General features: G+C 46.6%; 1 protein-coding gene across 34 annotated transcripts in view; it reads left to right on the top strand.

The window, feature by feature from the left end:
* Positions 1 to 16,092, top strand: part of LOC118374512 (integrin alpha-V-like) — an 88,184-nt gene that overhangs the window by 47,987 nt on the left and 24,105 nt on the right. For all 34 annotated transcript variants that reach the window (XR_008140358.1, XR_008140353.1, XR_008140345.1 and 31 more), the window contains exons 13-17: positions 1,385 to 1,576; positions 3,153 to 3,198; positions 3,893 to 4,000; positions 4,535 to 4,590; positions 11,969 to 12,123. Coding sequence is in view for 1 of the 34 variants with exons in the window: in XM_052523157.1 (XP_052379117.1) it covers positions 1,385 to 1,576; positions 3,153 to 3,198; positions 3,893 to 4,000; positions 4,535 to 4,590; positions 11,969 to 12,123 (557 nt within the window). In the remaining 33 variants the exon portion in view is untranslated. The remainder of the gene's footprint in view (positions 1 to 1,384; positions 1,577 to 3,152; positions 3,199 to 3,892; positions 4,001 to 4,534; positions 4,591 to 11,968; positions 12,124 to 16,092) is intronic.

Raw genomic sequence — 16,092 nt, 5'->3', positions numbered from 1 at the left:
GAGGCCGTAACGTTATGAGTCCTTAACAGTATCTTTAACGGTATGTAAGAGTCTTTAACGGTATGTATGAGGCCTCAACGGTATAAGGCAACTACAGGTGCCTGGTTCTTTAGCAAAATAACAGAAACTTTACGAAAGTTCACAGGTTGTTTAACTTCATAGTCCGCCCCACCCCGCATGCGGGTATGACTACAGCCTCAAGCTCATTACCATAACGCAGTTAGCGATTTCTAAAAATCGCAAATGAAATGAAATAAATATGCCTGCTCTCAAGCTTATCCTTTCTTAACAACACTGTCATCTCAGGTTTTCAAAATATGCTTTTGAACCAGAGAAAATCAATCATTTGTGTAAGAGTGTTGATAGCTAGCTTAGCATTTAGCGTAGCATTTAGCACGCAACATATTCACAAAAACCAGCAAAGGAATCAAATAAAATAATTTACCTTTGAAGAACTTCAGATGTTTCAATGAGGAGACTCTCAGTTACATGCAGATGTCCAGTTTTTCCTGAAAGATTCTTTGTGTAGGACAAATGCTCCGTTTTGTTACTATGCATTTGGCTACGAAACTAACCGAAAATTCAGTCACCTAGTCGAACTTTTTTCCGAATTAACTCCATAATATCGACTGAAACATGGCAAACGTTGTTTGAATCAATCCTCAAGGTGTTTTGTCATATATCTCTTAATTGAAATGCCGTTCGTGGAAGCATGCTTTCTTCTCAGAATCGCATGGAAAAATACCAGTAGCTGAGTTTTACGCACCAATTTCCACGCAGGACACCGTGCGGGCACTGAGTCTCTTATGGTCAATCTTCCAATGATATGCCTGCAAATAGTCACAATGCTGCAGACACCTTGGGAAACGACAGAAAGTGCAGGCTCATTCCTGGCGCATTCACAGCCATATAAGGAAATCATGGAAGGCAAATCCTGTTCATTTCCTTGTTGCTGAAACATCTTGGTTTTGCCTGAAGGTTTTGTTCTATGGCACTCACAGTGAAAATCTTTGCAGTTCTGGAAACGTCAGAGTGTTTTCTTTCCAAAGCTATCAATTCCATGCATAGTCGAGCATCTTTTCGTGACAAAATATTGCGCTTAAAACGGGCACGTCTTTTTATCAAAAAATGAAATACTGCCCCTAGAGGCTTAAGAGGTTAATAGAAATCCCGGTTGGACAACTCCTGGATTCAGCAGGAAAGAAGCCTGTCGCCCAACTGGGAATGCTCCTACCAGACTTCCTGGCCCCTTTAAGCTTTGTGGCTTTTTGTGGGGAAAGTTACCTCATACTATTCAGGGAGATCCTCTGGTTTGAAGACAATGACCAAACCATCATTAAGGGTGGTTGATGATCTCCCTTCCTGTAATGTTTCTCTGTTCCAGACATTGCCATAGCTGCACCCTACGGCGGGCCGAAGCACAGGGGCCTAGTGTACATCCACAATGGGAGGGCTGCAGGGCCTGACCCAGTGCCTTCTCAGGTCCTAGAGGGGAGGTGGGCGTCCTCTTACATGCCCCCCAGCTTTGGATACTCCCTGCACGGAGCCACCGATATTGACCAGAATGGATACCCAGGTAGTTTGATACTAGAATGGATACCCAGGTAGTTTGATACTAGAATGGATACCCAGGTAGTTTGATACTAGAATGGATACCCAGGTAGTTTGATACTAGAATGGATACCCGGGTAGTTTGATACTAGAATGGATACCCAGGTAGTTTGATACTAGAATGGATACCCAGGTAGTTTGATACTAGAATGGATACCCAGGTAGTTTGATACTAGAATGGATACCCAGGTAGTTTGATACTAGAATGGATACCCAGGTAGTTTGATACTAGAATGGATACCCGGGTAGTTTGATACTAGAATGGATACCCAGGTAGTTTGATACTAGAATGGATACCCGGGTAGTTTGATACTAGAATGGATATCCAGGTAGTTTGATACTAGAATGGATACCCAGGTAGTTTGATACTAGAATGGATACCCAGGTAGTTTGATACTAGAATGGATACCCAGGTAGTTTGATACTAGAATGGATACCCAGGTAGTTTGATACTAGAATGGATATCCAGGTAGTTTGATACTAGAATGGATCCCCAGGTAGTTTGATACTAGAATGGATACCCAGGTAGTTTGATACTAGAATGGATACCCAGGTAGTTTGATACTAGAATAAACCTGCTGTCATTATAATTATGTGTTTCTATCCCCTCCCCTTCTCTCCCTCTCTCCCCCCCTTCTCTACCTCTCTCCCCCCCTTCTCTCCCTCTCTCCCCCCCTTCTCTACCTCTCCCTCCCCTTCTCTCCCTCTCTCCCCCCCTTCTCTACCTCTCCCTCCCACTTCTCTACCTCTCCCTCCCCCTCCCCATTCTCTACCTTTCTCTCCCCCTCCCCTTCTCTACCTCTCTCTCCCCCTCCCCCTTCTCTACCTCTCACCCTCCCTCTTCTCTACCTCTCTCCCCCTTCTCTACCTCTCCCTCCCCCTCCCCATTCTCTACCTTTCTCTCCCCCTCTCCCTTCTCTACCTCTCTCCCTCTCCTCTACCTCTCTCTCCCCCTCCCCCTTTTCTCCCCATTTCTCCCCCTCCCCCTTCTCTATCTCTCTCTCCCCCTCCCCTTCTCTACCTCTCTCTACCTCCCCCCCTTCTCTACCTCTCTCTACCTCCCCCTCCCCCTTTTCTCTCCCCCTCTCCCTTCTCTACCTCTCTCCCTCTCCTCTACCTCTCTCTCCCCTTCCCCCTTTTCTCCCCGTTTCTCCCCCTCCCCTTCTCTATCTCTCTCTCCCCCTCCCCCTTCTCTAACTCTCTCTACCTCCCCCCCTTCTCTACCTCTCTTCCCCCTCCCCCTTCTCTACCTCTCTCGCCCCTCCCCTCCCCTTCTCTACCTCTCTCCCCTCCCACTTCTCTACCTCTCTCGCCCCCCTCCCCCTCCCCTTCTCTACCTCTCTCCCCCTCCCACTTCTCTACCTCTCTCCCCCTCCCACTTCTCGACCCCCCTTCTCTACCTCTCTCCCCCTCCCCCTTCTCTACCTCTCTCGCCCCCTCCCCCCTTCTCTACCTCTCTCCCCTCCCCTTCTCTACCTCTCTCCCTCCCCTTCTCGACCTCTCCCCCCTTCTCTACCGCTCTCTCTGTCTCTCCACCACAGACTTAATAGTGGGTGTATTTGGTGCAGACAAAGCTGTTCTGTACAGGTACAGTAGTACTGTGGCTTCCTTTGATGTTCCACATGTCTTCAATGTTCTTCATGATCCGTCCCACCTAAACCATGGTTCTGTTTCATTTAAAGTATCCCACATGATTTGCATGCAATTAGTGGCACATTTAAACCTTTAATAGCTGTTTCTCATTTAAAAAGTGAATGTGTTTGGTGAACAAAGTCCACATTAAGCCTTAATAGCGTACATATTATACAGGCGTTCCACAACACAGACATATACAGTATAGATTTGACATGCAATACTGTACCAGTCCTAAAGGATCAACTGGTGAATTGATCCGATAGCTAAGCTCTGTTGTTGTGGTCGTGAATCCACATTAAGCCTTAATAGTGTACATATTATTCAGGCGTTCCACACTAAGCTCTGTTGTTGTGGTCGTGACCGATGGCCCCTGGATAGCAACGCTAACCCACGTACAGATGAGTGAGTTTCTCTCCCGCTGGCTGACTGGCTGCGAGAGCAGAGACCTGTGCCGCTAGAGGACTTCCAACAAACACCAGATTGCTCTCTGTACGAGGTTCAGAGTGTTGACCGGTCACTGGTGAGGTCTGACCTCAACACGATGAGATCTTAGTCTCTATTGAAGCTCTCTGATGTTGACTTGAGGTACCCCCCCGTGCTCACTGTTCTGTATATGGCATGTAAGCTTGACTTTTGACCCCCCCAGGGCCCGGCCCGTCATCAGTGTTAACGCCACCCTGGACATCAGCCCTCAGATCCTCAACCCAGAGGAAAGGAGCTGTAAGCTGCCTGACAGTGACACTAAAGTGTCCTGGTGAGTAATATAATTAGATAATATAATTAGATTTTCACTTTTTAAATAGATATTGATGTCTGTGTGTGATGATATGGTTCCGTATCAGGGGCTGCATTGAGGAGACAAAATGTTATGAACCGTGTTTGGGGGGGGTGTTTTCATTGAAGACAGTGATTTTTGGACTGTCAGACAGACTTCCTCTCTGGTAACGTCCTGTCTAACTGTCAGACAGACTTCCTCTCTGGTAACGTCCTGTCTAACTGTCAGACAGACTTCCTCTGTGGTAACATCCTGTCTAACTGTCAGACAGACTTCCTCTGTGGTAACATCCTGTCTAACTGTCAGACAGACTTCCTCTGTGGTAACATCCTGTCTAACTGTCAGACAGACTTCCTCTCTGGTAACATCCTGTCTAACTTTCAGACAGACAGAGCTGATGTCGGAAACATGCAACATGTTTATGTAGCTACCGTTCGGTGTTAGAGAACACTGTGGCCTTTGCTTTCGAGTTCAATCTGATTCGTTTTTGGTCGTATCTTGTTCTCCCCTCAGTTTCAAAGTGAAGTACTGTCTTAAAGCGAGTGGAAGAGGTGCACCAGATTCACTGAGTAAGTATCTGAAGGACATCTTCTAGTACTAGTACTCTACGCTACGTTGGAGCCCTACGGGGCTCTGCTACTCAACGAATGCTACTCGGAGATATCGTGTTACAGAACAGCGTTTGCGGCCTGTTAGATCATAGCTTCAGGCTAGCAGTGCAGCCTGTTAGATCATAGCTTCAGACTAGCAGTGCAGCCTGTTAGATCATAGCTTCAGGCTAGCAGTGCGGCCTGTTAGATCATAGCTTCAGGCTAGCAGTGCGGCCTGTTAGGTCATAGCTTCAGGCTAGCCCTGCGGCCTGTTAGGTCATAGCTTCAGGCTAGCCCTGCGGCCTGTTAGGTCATAGCTTCAGGCTAGCCCTGCGGCCTGTTAGGTCATAGCTTCAGGCTAGCAGTGCGGCCTGTTAGGTCATAGCTTCAGGCTAGCCCTGCGGCCTGTTAGGTCATAGCTTCAGGCTAGCCCTGCGGCCTGTTAGGTCATAGCTTCAGGCTAGCCCTGCGGCCTGTTAGGTCATAGCTTCAGGCTGCCCTGCGGCCTGTTAGGTCATAGCTTCAGACTAGCAGTGCGGCTTGTTAGATCATAGCTTCAGGCTAGCAGTGCAGCCTGTTAGATCATAGCTTCAGACTAGCAGTGCAGCCTGTTAGATCATAGCTTCAGGCTAGCAGTGCGGCCTGTTAGATCATAGCTTCAGGCTAGCAGTGCGGCCTGTTAGATCATAGCTTCAGGCTTGCAGTGCGGCCTGTTAGATCATAGCTTTAGGCTAGCAGTGCGGCCTGTTAGATCATAGCTTCAGACTAGCAGTGCGGCCTGTTAGATCATAGCTTCAGGCTAGCCCTGCGGCCTGTTAGGTCATAGCTTCAGACTAGCAGTGCGGCCTGTTAGATCATAGCTTCAGGCTAGCAGTGCAGCCTGTTAGATCATAGCTTCAGACTAGCAGTGCAGCCTGTTAGATCATAGCTTCAGGCTAGCAGTGCGGCCTGTTAGATCATAGCTTCAGGCTAGCAGTGCGGCCTGTTAGATCATAGCTTCAGGCTTGCAGTGCGGCCTGTTAGATCATAGCTTTAGGCTAGCAGTGCGGCCTGTTAGATCATAGCTTCAGACTAGCAGTGCGGCCTGTTAGATCATAGCTTCAGGCTAGCCCTGCGGCCTGTTAGGTCATAGCTTCAGACTAGCAGTGCGGCCTGTTAGATCATTGCTTCAGGCTAGCCCTGCGGCCTGTTAGGTCATAGCTTCAGGCTAGCCCTGCGGCTTGTTAGATCATAGCTTCAGGCTAGCCCTGCGGCCTGTTAGGTCATAGCTTCAGGCTAGCAGTGCGGCCTGTTAGGTCATAGCTTCAGGCTAGCCCTGCGGCCTGTTAGGTCATAGCTTCAGGCTAGCCCTGCGGCCTGTTAGGTCATAGCTTCAGGCTAGCCCTGCGGCCTGTTAGGTCATAGCTTCAGGCTAGCCCTGCGGCCTGTTAGGTCATAGCTTCAGACTAGCAGTGCGGCTTGTTAGATCATAGCTTCAGGCTAGCAGTGCAGCCTGTTAGATCATAGCTTCAGACTAGCAGTGCAGCCTGTTAGATCATAGCTTCAGGCTAGCAGTGCGGCCTGTTAGATCATAGCTTCAGGCTAGCAGTGCGGCCTGTTAGATCATAGCTTCAGGCTTGCAGTGCGGCCTGTTAGATCATAGCTTTAGGCTAGCAGTGCGGCCTGTTAGATCATAGCTTCAGACTAGCAGTGCGGCCTGTTAGATCATAGCTTCAGGCTAGCCCTGCGGCCTGTTAGGTCATAGCTTCAGACTAGCAGTGCGGCCTGTTAGATCATAGCTTCAGGCTAGCAGTGCGGCCTGTTAGATCATAGCTTCAGGCTAGCAGTGCGGCCTGTTAGATCATAGCTTCAGGCTAGCAGTGCGGCCTGTTAGATCATAGCTTCAGGCTAGCCCTGCGGCCTGTTAGGTCATAGCTTCAGACTAGCAGTGCGGCCTGTTAGATCATAGCTTTAGGCTAGCAGTGCGGCCTGTTAGATCATAGCTTCAGACTAGCAGTGCGGCCTGTTAGATCATAGCTTCAGGCTAGCCCTGCGGCCTGTTAGGTCATAGCTTCAGACTAGCAGTGCGGCCTGTTAGATCATTGCTTCAGGCTAGCCCTGCGGCCTGTTAGGTCATAGCTTCAGGCTAGCCCTGCGGCTTGTTAGATCATAGCTTCAGGCTAGCCCTGCGGCCTGTTAGATCATAGCTTCAGACTAGCAGTGCAGCCTGTTAGATCATAGCTTCAGGCTAGCAGTGCGGCCTGTTAGATCATAGCTTCAGGCTAGCAGTGCGGCCTGTTAGATCATAGCTTCAGGCTTGCAGTGCGGCCTGTTAGATCATAGCTTCAGACTAGCAGTGCGGCCTGTTAGATCATAGCTTCAGGCTAGCCCTGCGGCCTGTTAGTCATAGCTTCAGACTAGCAGTGCGGCCTGTTAGATCATTGCTTCAGGCTAGCCCTGCGGCCTGTTAGGTCATAGCTTCAGGCTAGCCCTGCGGCTTGTTAGATCATAGCTTCAGGCTAGCCCTGCGGCCTGTTAGATCATAGCTTCAGACTAGCAGTGCAGCCTGTTAGATCATAGCTTCAGGCTAGCAGTGCGGCCTGTTAGATCATAGCTTCAGGCTAGCAGTGCGGCCTGTTAGATCATAGCTTCAGGCTTGCAGTGCGGCCTGTTAGATCATAGCTTCAGACTAGCAGTGCGGCCTGTTAGATCATAGCTTCAGGCTAGCCCTGCGGCCTGTTAGGTCATAGCTTCAGACTAGCAGTGCGGCCTGTTAGATCATAGCTCAGGCTAGCAGTGCAGCCTGTTAGATCATAGCTTCAGACTAGCAGTGCAGCCTGTTAGATCATAGCTTCAGGCTAGCAGTGCGGCCTGTTAGATCATAGCTTCAGGCTAGCAGTGCGGCCTGTTAGATCATAGCTTCAGGCTAGCCCTGCGGCCTGTTAGGTCATAGCTTCAGGCTAGCAGTGCGGCCTGTTAGATCATAGCTTCAGGCTAGCCCTGCGGCCTGTTAGGTCATAGCTTCAGGCTAGCCCTGCGGCCTGTTAGGTCATAGCTTCAGGCTAGCCCTGCGGCCTGTTAGGTCATAGCTTCAGGCTAGCCCTGCGGCCTGTTAGGTCATAGCTTCAGGCTAGCCCTGCGGCCTGTTAGGTCATAGCTTCAGGCTAGCCCTGCGGCCTGTTAGGTCATAGCTTCAGGCTAGCCCTGCGGCCTGTTAGGTCATAGCTTCAGGCTAGCAGTGCGGCCTGTTAGGTCATAGCTTCAGGCTAGCCCTGCGGCCTGTTAGGTCATAGCTTCAGGCTAGCCCTGCGGCCTGTTAGGTCATAGCTTCAGGCTAGCCCTGCGGCCTGTTAGGTCATAGCTTCAGGCTAGCCCTGCGGCCTGTTAGGTCATAGCTTCAGACTAGCAGTGCGGCTTGTTAGATCATAGCTTCAGGCTAGCAGTGCAGCCTGTTAGATCATAGCTTCAGACTAGCAGTGCAGCCTGTTAGATCATAGCTTCAGGCTAGCAGTGCGGCCTGTTAGATCATAGCTTCAGGCTAGCAGTGCGGCCTGTTAGATCATAGCTTCAGGCTTGCAGTGCGGCCTGTTAGATCATAGCTTTAGGCTAGCAGTGCGGCCTGTTAGATCATAGCTTCAGACTAGCAGTGCGGCCTGTTAGATCATAGCTTCAGGCTAGCCCTGCGGCCTCTTAGGTCATAGCTTCAGACTAGCAGTGCGGCCTGTTAGATCATAGCTTCAGGCTAGCAGTGCAGCCTGTTAGATCATAGCTTCAGACTAGCAGTGCAGCCTGTTAGATCATAGCTTCAGGCTAGCAGTGCGGCCTGTTAGATCATAGCTTCAGGCTAGCAGTGCGGCCTGTTAGATCATAGCTTCAGGCTAGCAGTGCGGCCTGTTAGATCATAGCTTCAGGCTAGCAGTGCGGCCTGTTAGATCATAGCTTCAGACTAGCAGTGCGGCCTGTTAGATCATAGCTTCAGGCTAGCCCTGCGGCCTGTTAGGTCATAGCTTCAGACTAGCAGTGCGGCCTGTTAGATCATTGCTTCAGGCTAGCCCTGCGGCCTGTTAGGTCATAGCTTCAGGCTAGCCCTGCGGCTTGTTAGATCATAGCTTCAGGCTGCCCTGCGGCCTGTTAGATCATAGCTTCAGACTAGCAGTGCAGCCTGTTAGATCATAGCTTCAGGCTAGCAGTGCGGCCTGTTAGATCATAGCTTCAGGCTAGCAGTGCGGCCTGTTAGATCATAGCTTCAGGCTTGCAGTGCGGCCTGTTAGATCATAGCTTCAGACTAGCAGTGCGGCCTGTTAGATCATAGCTTCAGGCTAGCCCTGCGGCCTGTTAGGTCATAGCTTCAGACTAGCAGTGCGGCCTGTTAGATCATTGCTTCAGGCTAGCCCTGCGGCCTGTTAGGTCATAGCTTCAGGCTAGCCCTGCGGCTTGTTAGATCATAGCTTCAGGCTAGCCCTGCGGCCTGTTAGATCATAGCTTCAGACTAGCAGTGCAGCCTGTTAGATCATAGCTTCAGGCTAGCAGTGCGGCCTGTTAGATCATAGCTTCAGGCTAGCAGTGCGGCCTGTTAGATCATAGCTTCAGGCTTGCAGTGCGGCCTGTTAGATCATAGCTTCAGACTAGCAGTGCGGCCTGTTAGATCATAGCTTCAGGCTAGCCCTGCGGCCTGTTAGGTCATAGCTTCAGACTAGCAGTGCGGCCTGTTAGATCATAGCTTCAGGCTAGCAGTGCAGCCTGTTAGATCATAGCTTCAGACTAGCAGTGCAGCCTGTTAGATCATAGCTTCAGGCTAGCAGTGCGGCCTGTTAGATCATAGCTTCAGGCTAGCAGTGCGGCCTGTTAGATCATAGCTTCAGGCTAGCAGTGCGGCCTGTTAGATCATAGCTTCAGGCTAGCAGTGCGGCCTGTTAGATCATAGCTTTAGGCTAGCAGTGCGGCCTGTTAGATCATAGCTTCAGACTAGCAGTGCGGCCTGTTAGATCATAGCTTCAGGCTAGCCCTGCGGCCTGTTAGGTCATAGCTTCAGGCTAGCCCTGCGGCTTGTTAGATCATAGCTTCAGGCTAGCCCTGCGGCCTGTTAGATCATAGCTTCAGGCTAGCAGTGCAGCCTGTTAGATCATAGCTTCAGGCTAGCAGTGCAGCCTGTTAGATCATAGCTTCAGGCTAGCAGTGCAGCCTGTTAGGTCATAGCTTCAGACTAGCAGTGCAGCCTGTTAGATCATAGCTTCAGGCTAGCAGTGCAGCCTGTTAGATCATAGCTTCAGGCTAGCAGTGCAGCCTGTTAGATCATAGCTTCAGGCTAGCAGTGCAGCCTGTTAGGTCATAGCTTCAGACTAGCAGTGCAGCCTGTTAGATCATAGCTTCAGGCTAGCAGTGCAGCCTGTTAGGTCATAGCTTCAGGCTAGCCCTGCAGCCTGTTAGATCATAGCTTCAGGCTAGCCCTGCAGCCTGTTAGATCATAGCTTCAGGCTAGCCCTGCGGCCTGTTAGGTCATAGCTTCAGGCTAGCCCTGCGGCCTGTTAGATCATAGCTTCAGGCTAGCCCTGCGGCCTGTTAGATCATAGCTTCAGGCTAGCCCGCGGGCTGTTAGGTCATAGCTTCAGGCTAGCCCTGCAGCCTGTTAGATCATAGCTTCAGGCTAGCCCTGCAGCCTGTTAGATCATAGCTTCAGGCTAGCAGTGCAGCCTGTTAGGTCATAGCTTCAGGCTAGCCCTGCAGCCTGTTAGATCATAGCTTCAGGCTAGCAGTGCAGCCTGTTAGATCATAGCTTCAGGCTAGCAGTGCGGCCTGTTAGATCATAGCTTCAGGCCAGCAGTGCGACCTGTTAGATCATAGCTTCAGGCTAGCAGTGCGGCCTGTTAGATCATAGCTTCAGGCTAGCAGTGCGGCCTGTTAGATCATAGCTTCAGGCTAGCAGTGCAGCCTGTTAGATCATAGCTTCAGGCTAGCAGTGCAGCCTGTTAGATCATAGCTTCAGACTAGCAGTGCAGCCTGTTAGATCATAGCTTCAGGCTAGCCAGCCTGTTAGGTCATAGCTTCAGGCTAGCAGTGCAGCCTGTTAGGTCAGCTTCAGGCTAGCAGTGCGGCCTGTTAGATCATAGCTTCAGGCTAGCAGTGCGGCCTGTTAGATCATAGCTTCAGGCCAGCAGTGCGACCTGTTAGATCATAGCTTCAGGCTAGCAGTGCGGCCTGTTAGATCATAGCTTCAGGCTAGCAGTGCGGCCTGTTAGATCATAGCTTCAGGCTAGCAGTGCAGCCTGTTAGATCATAGCTTCAGGCTAGCAGTGCAGCCTGTTAGATCATAGCTTCAGGCTAGCAGTGCAGCCTGTTAGATCATAGCTTCAGGCTAGCAGTGCAGCCTGTTAGATCATAGCTTCAGGCTAGCAGTGCAGCCTGTTAGATCATAGCTTCAGGCTAGCAGTGAGGCCTGTTAGATCATAGCTTCAGGCTAGCAGTGCAGCCTGTTAGGTCATAGCTTCAGGCTAGCAGTGCAGCCTGTTAGATCATAGCTTCAGGCTAGCAGTGCGGCCTGTTAGATCATAGCTTCAGACTAGCAGTGCGGCCTGTTAGATCATAGCTTCAGACTAGCAGTGCGGCCTGTTAGGTCATAGCTTCAGGCTAGCAGTGCGGCCTGTTAGATCATAGCTTCAGACTAGCAGTGCGGCCTGTTAGATCATAGCTTCAGGCTATCAGTGCAGCCTGTTAGATCATAGCTTCAGACTAGCAGTGCGGCCTGTTAGATCATAGCTTCAGACTAGCAGTGCGGCCTGTTAGGTCATAGCTTCAGACTAGCAGTGCGGCCTGTTAGGTCATAGCTTCAGACTAGCAGTGCAGCCTGTTAGATCATAGCTTCAGGCTAGCAGTGCGGCCTGTTAGAGACTCCGGGGAAGTGGATAAAGGATCTCATTGCCAACATCCCAAAGTATCCCTTTAACTGAAAGCTACCCTGATTATCTGCATTGATCCTTTTTGCACAAACGTTTTTGACTCATCACATACGCTACTGCTAGTGTTTATTATCTATCCTGTTTCCTAGTCACTTTATTCCTAGTTATATGTGCATATCTACCATAATTACCTCATACTCCTGCACATCGACCTGGCACTGGTACCCCGTGTGTATAGCCAAGTTATCGTTACTCATTGTGTATTTAATATTACTTGTGTTATTACTTTTCTATTATTTTTCTATTTTAGCTAAGTCATTTCACTGTTAGTCTCCAGCTGTTGATACGAAGCATGTGACAAATAGTATTTCCCCTGAAAGCATTGCTTGTATCACACTAGTGCCATGAGTGTAAAACTAGCTGTCAGCGACTGTTTTAGTCACTAACCAGGCCTCATGTTTACCGTCTGTCTGTGTACTTGTCAGAGTTCCAGGTTCACCTTGTCCTGGATAGACTCAAACCCAAGGGGGCGACAAAGAGAGTTCTGTTCCTCCACAGCAAAACTTCCCAGTACACGAAAAACATGACGGTCAGCAACGGCCAAGGACCAGCCTGCGAGGAGCAAGAAGCCTTCCTCATAGTGAGTCACTGTTGTTTAAGTATTGCTCGAGGCCCCTGGTGTCAAACTCATTCCACGGAGGGCCCAGTGTTTTCGCTCCTCCCTTGTCCTTGATTGAATTAAGGTCACTGATTAGTAAGGAATTGCCCCTCACCTGGTTGTCTAGGTCTTAATTGAAAGGAAAAACCAAAAACCAGCAGGCACTAGGCACCCCATGGTATGAGATTGACACCCCTGCTGTGTAGGTCTTCCTTATAGTGAGTGATGCTGAGCAATACACTTGTTTTATTGTCCTGTGTGCATGGAATGTGTTGAGCGCTCTGATACCCTTTACACAGTGCTGAGCTGAGCCACGGTGAGCTGTACTATGTTGGCCTGGCGTAGCCCGTACTTCCTCTTAACCACACTGGACAATGTGAAAGAAAACATCGGTGACAGGACAGTAGGGTTCTGGTCGGCGTGACTCCTTCGTTTACAACTTCACTGCTTTGCTTAACTGTTTACTAAACACTACTAGGGATGGTCTTGCGTAATCGAGTTTTCAAACTGTAACCGGAGTTATTATAAGCTATTTGTTGGAATGTGCTTTGTGGTTGCCCAATCTGTGGCTGCCCAGTTTTATTTGGTTTGTTAATGCTTTCTTAAAGACGATGCTAATTTGCTTTGACTCTCGTGTTCCATTTGTACATGTGCATTTGCGGGGCACAACCAAAAATAAACCGAGGCAAGCATCACACAGGTTTATCCTTAAATATCCTTTCCCCTCCCCTCCATGTCTCACTCACTCGTGTTCCTATCGCTCCCTTTAAACACGCATGTGCACACACAAGCTCCCGTAGGCCTACAGAAATAAATGCCTCTAAAAACATATCTACCTGATGTTATACGCTTAGCTACATTCCTTGCCAAATCCTGACAGTTTTATCACAAATTGTACATAGACTGGTGGGTTAGACCCACCTTTGCCTCCAGAACAGACTGAATTCTTCAGGGCATGGATTCTACAAGTTGTCGAATACGTTTGTTGCTCAATTGGTATCAAGGGACCTAAGGTGTGCCAGGAACATATTCCTCACACCATTACACCAGCCCCACCACCAGCCGGTACCGTTGACACCAGACAGGATGGGTCCATGGACTCACGCTGCTTACGCCAAATCATGACTCTGCCATCAGCATGACGCAACAGGAAGTGGGGTTCGTCGGACCGGGTGATGTTTTTCCACTCCTCAGTTGTCCAGTGTTGGTGTTGCCCACTGGAGCCCCTTCTTCTTCTTCTTCTTGTTTTTAGCTGATAGGAACCCGGTGTGGTCGTCTGCTGCAGTATCCCATCCGTGACGAGAACAGATGAGTCGTGTGGTCTGAGATGCCGATCTGCACACCACTGTTGTACTGCCCTGTCATTGGCCTGTTTCTCCTTTGACCTCTCTCATCAACAAGCTGTTTTTGTCCACAGCACTGCAGCTGACTGGATCATTTTTGTCTGTCGTATTAGTCTCTGTGAACACTAGACGCTGTCACTCAAGAGGGTGGCCATTTCTGAGACACTGGATTGGACGTGACTGGCACCGACGATTATACCACGCTTAACGCTGCTTAGGTCACTTGATTTGCCCATTGTAACGTTCAATCAAACAGCAACTGAATGCCTTAATGTCCGTCTGCCTGGTTTATATAGCAGGTCACGGCCCACGTGACTCACTGTCTGTCAGAACAGAATTTTGGAAAATTCCAAAGAACAGGCAGAATAAACTAAATTGAACATCTGTGTGTGTATATATATATATATATTTTTATATATAATATATATATATACATATAAAAAATGGTATATATATATATATATATATATTTTTTTTAATATATAATATATATATACATATTATATATTTAAAACAAATATATATATATATATATAAATATTATATATTTTTAAAATATATATATAATAAGATTTTGGTTTGTTACCCTGAATAAATTGAGATCCGTTTAAAATGATCACTCTGGGAATAACTGTTCCATATCCGAGATGGAAAAAATATTGTTCTATTTTATTTTGTTATAAAATATGTGTGTCTTGACTAATAAGGGCTCAGGAAATAAGAGCGTCTTGTCTGCTAAATGAACAAAACAAGGCTATGCCATTGTACAGCCGTAGGCTTCTACAAGCTCCACTGCCTTTGTAGAAGATTCTACAATTCTAGTTCCATTATATAATATAACCAGTTGATATTAGTGTGTTCCATGATATAATATAACCCGTTGATATTAGTGTGTTACATGATATAATATAACCAGTTGATATTAGTGTGTTCCATGATATAATATAACCAGTTGATATTAGTGTGTTCCACGATATAATATAACCAGTTGATATTAGTGTGTTCCATGATATAATATAACCAGTTGATATTAGTGTGTTCCATGATATAACCCATTGATATTAGTGTGTTCCATGATATAATATAACCAGTTGATATTAGTGTGTTCCATGATATAATATAACCAGTTGATATTAGTGTGTTCCATTATATAATATAACCAGTTGATATTAGTGTGTTACATGATATAATATAACCAGTTGATATTAGTGTGTTCCACGATATAATATAACCAGTTGATATTAGTGTGTTCCATGATATAATATAACCCGTTGATATTAGTGTGTTCCACGATATAATATAACCAGTTGATATTAGTGTGTTCCACGATATAATATAACCAGTTGATATTAGTGTGTTCCATTATATAATATAACCAGTTGATATTAGTGTGTTCCATGATATAATATAACCCGTTGATATTAGTGTGTTCCATGATATAATATAACCAGTTGATATTAGTGTGTTCCACGATATAATATAACCAGTTGATATTAGTGTGTTCCATGATATAATATAACCAGTTGATATTAGTGTGTTCCACGATATAATATAACCAGTTGATATTAGTGTGTTCCATTATATAATATAACCAGTTGATATTAGTGTGTTCCATGATATAATATAACCAGTTGATATTAGTGTGTTCCATGATATAATATAACCCGTTGATATTAGTGTGTTCCACTATATAATATAACCAGTTGAGATTAGTGTGTTCCATGATATAATATAACCAGTTGATATTAGTGTGTTCCATTATATAATATAACCAGTTGATATTAGTGTGTTCCATGATATAATATAACCAGTTGATATTAGTGTGTTACATGATATAATATAACCAGTTGATATTAGTGTGTTCCACGATATAATATAACCCGTTGATATCAGTGTGTTCCACAATATAATATAACCAGTTGATATTAGTGTGTTCCACGATATAATATAGCCAGTTGATATTAGTGTGTTCCATGATGTAATATAACCAGTTGATATTAGTGTGTTCCATGATATAACCCGTTGATATTAGTGTGTTCCATGATATAATATAACCAGTTGATATTAGTGTGTTCCATGATATAATATAACCAGTTGATATTAGTGTGTTCCACGATATAATATAGCCAGTTGATATTAGTGTGTTCCATGATATAATATAACCAGTTGATATTAGTGTGTTCCATGATATAACCCGTTGATATTAGTGTGTTCCATGATATAATATAACCAGTTGATATTAGTGTGTTCCATGATATAATATAACCAGTTGATATTAGTGTGTTACATGATATAATATAACCAGTTGATATTAGTGTGTTCCACGATATAATATAACCCGTTGATATCAGTGTGTTCCATGATATAATATAACCAGTTGATATTAGTGTGTTCCACGATATAATATAACCAGTTGATATTAGTGTGTTCCACGATATAATATAACCAGTTGATATTAGTGTGTTCCATGATATAATATAACCAGTTGATATTAGTGTGTTCCACGATATAATATAACCAGTTGATATTAGTGTGTTCCATTATATAATATAACCAGTTGATATTAGTGTGTTCCATGATATAATATAACCAGTTGATATTAGTGTGT

The sequence above is a fragment of the Oncorhynchus keta genome, chromosome 7 (assembly GCF_023373465.1).
Source record: "Oncorhynchus keta strain PuntledgeMale-10-30-2019 chromosome 7, Oket_V2, whole genome shotgun sequence".
NCBI lineage: Eukaryota > Metazoa > Chordata > Actinopteri > Salmoniformes > Salmonidae > Oncorhynchus > Oncorhynchus keta.
The sequence above is the reverse complement of the archived record's forward strand: the minus strand, read 5'-3'. Positions and strand labels throughout refer to the sequence as shown.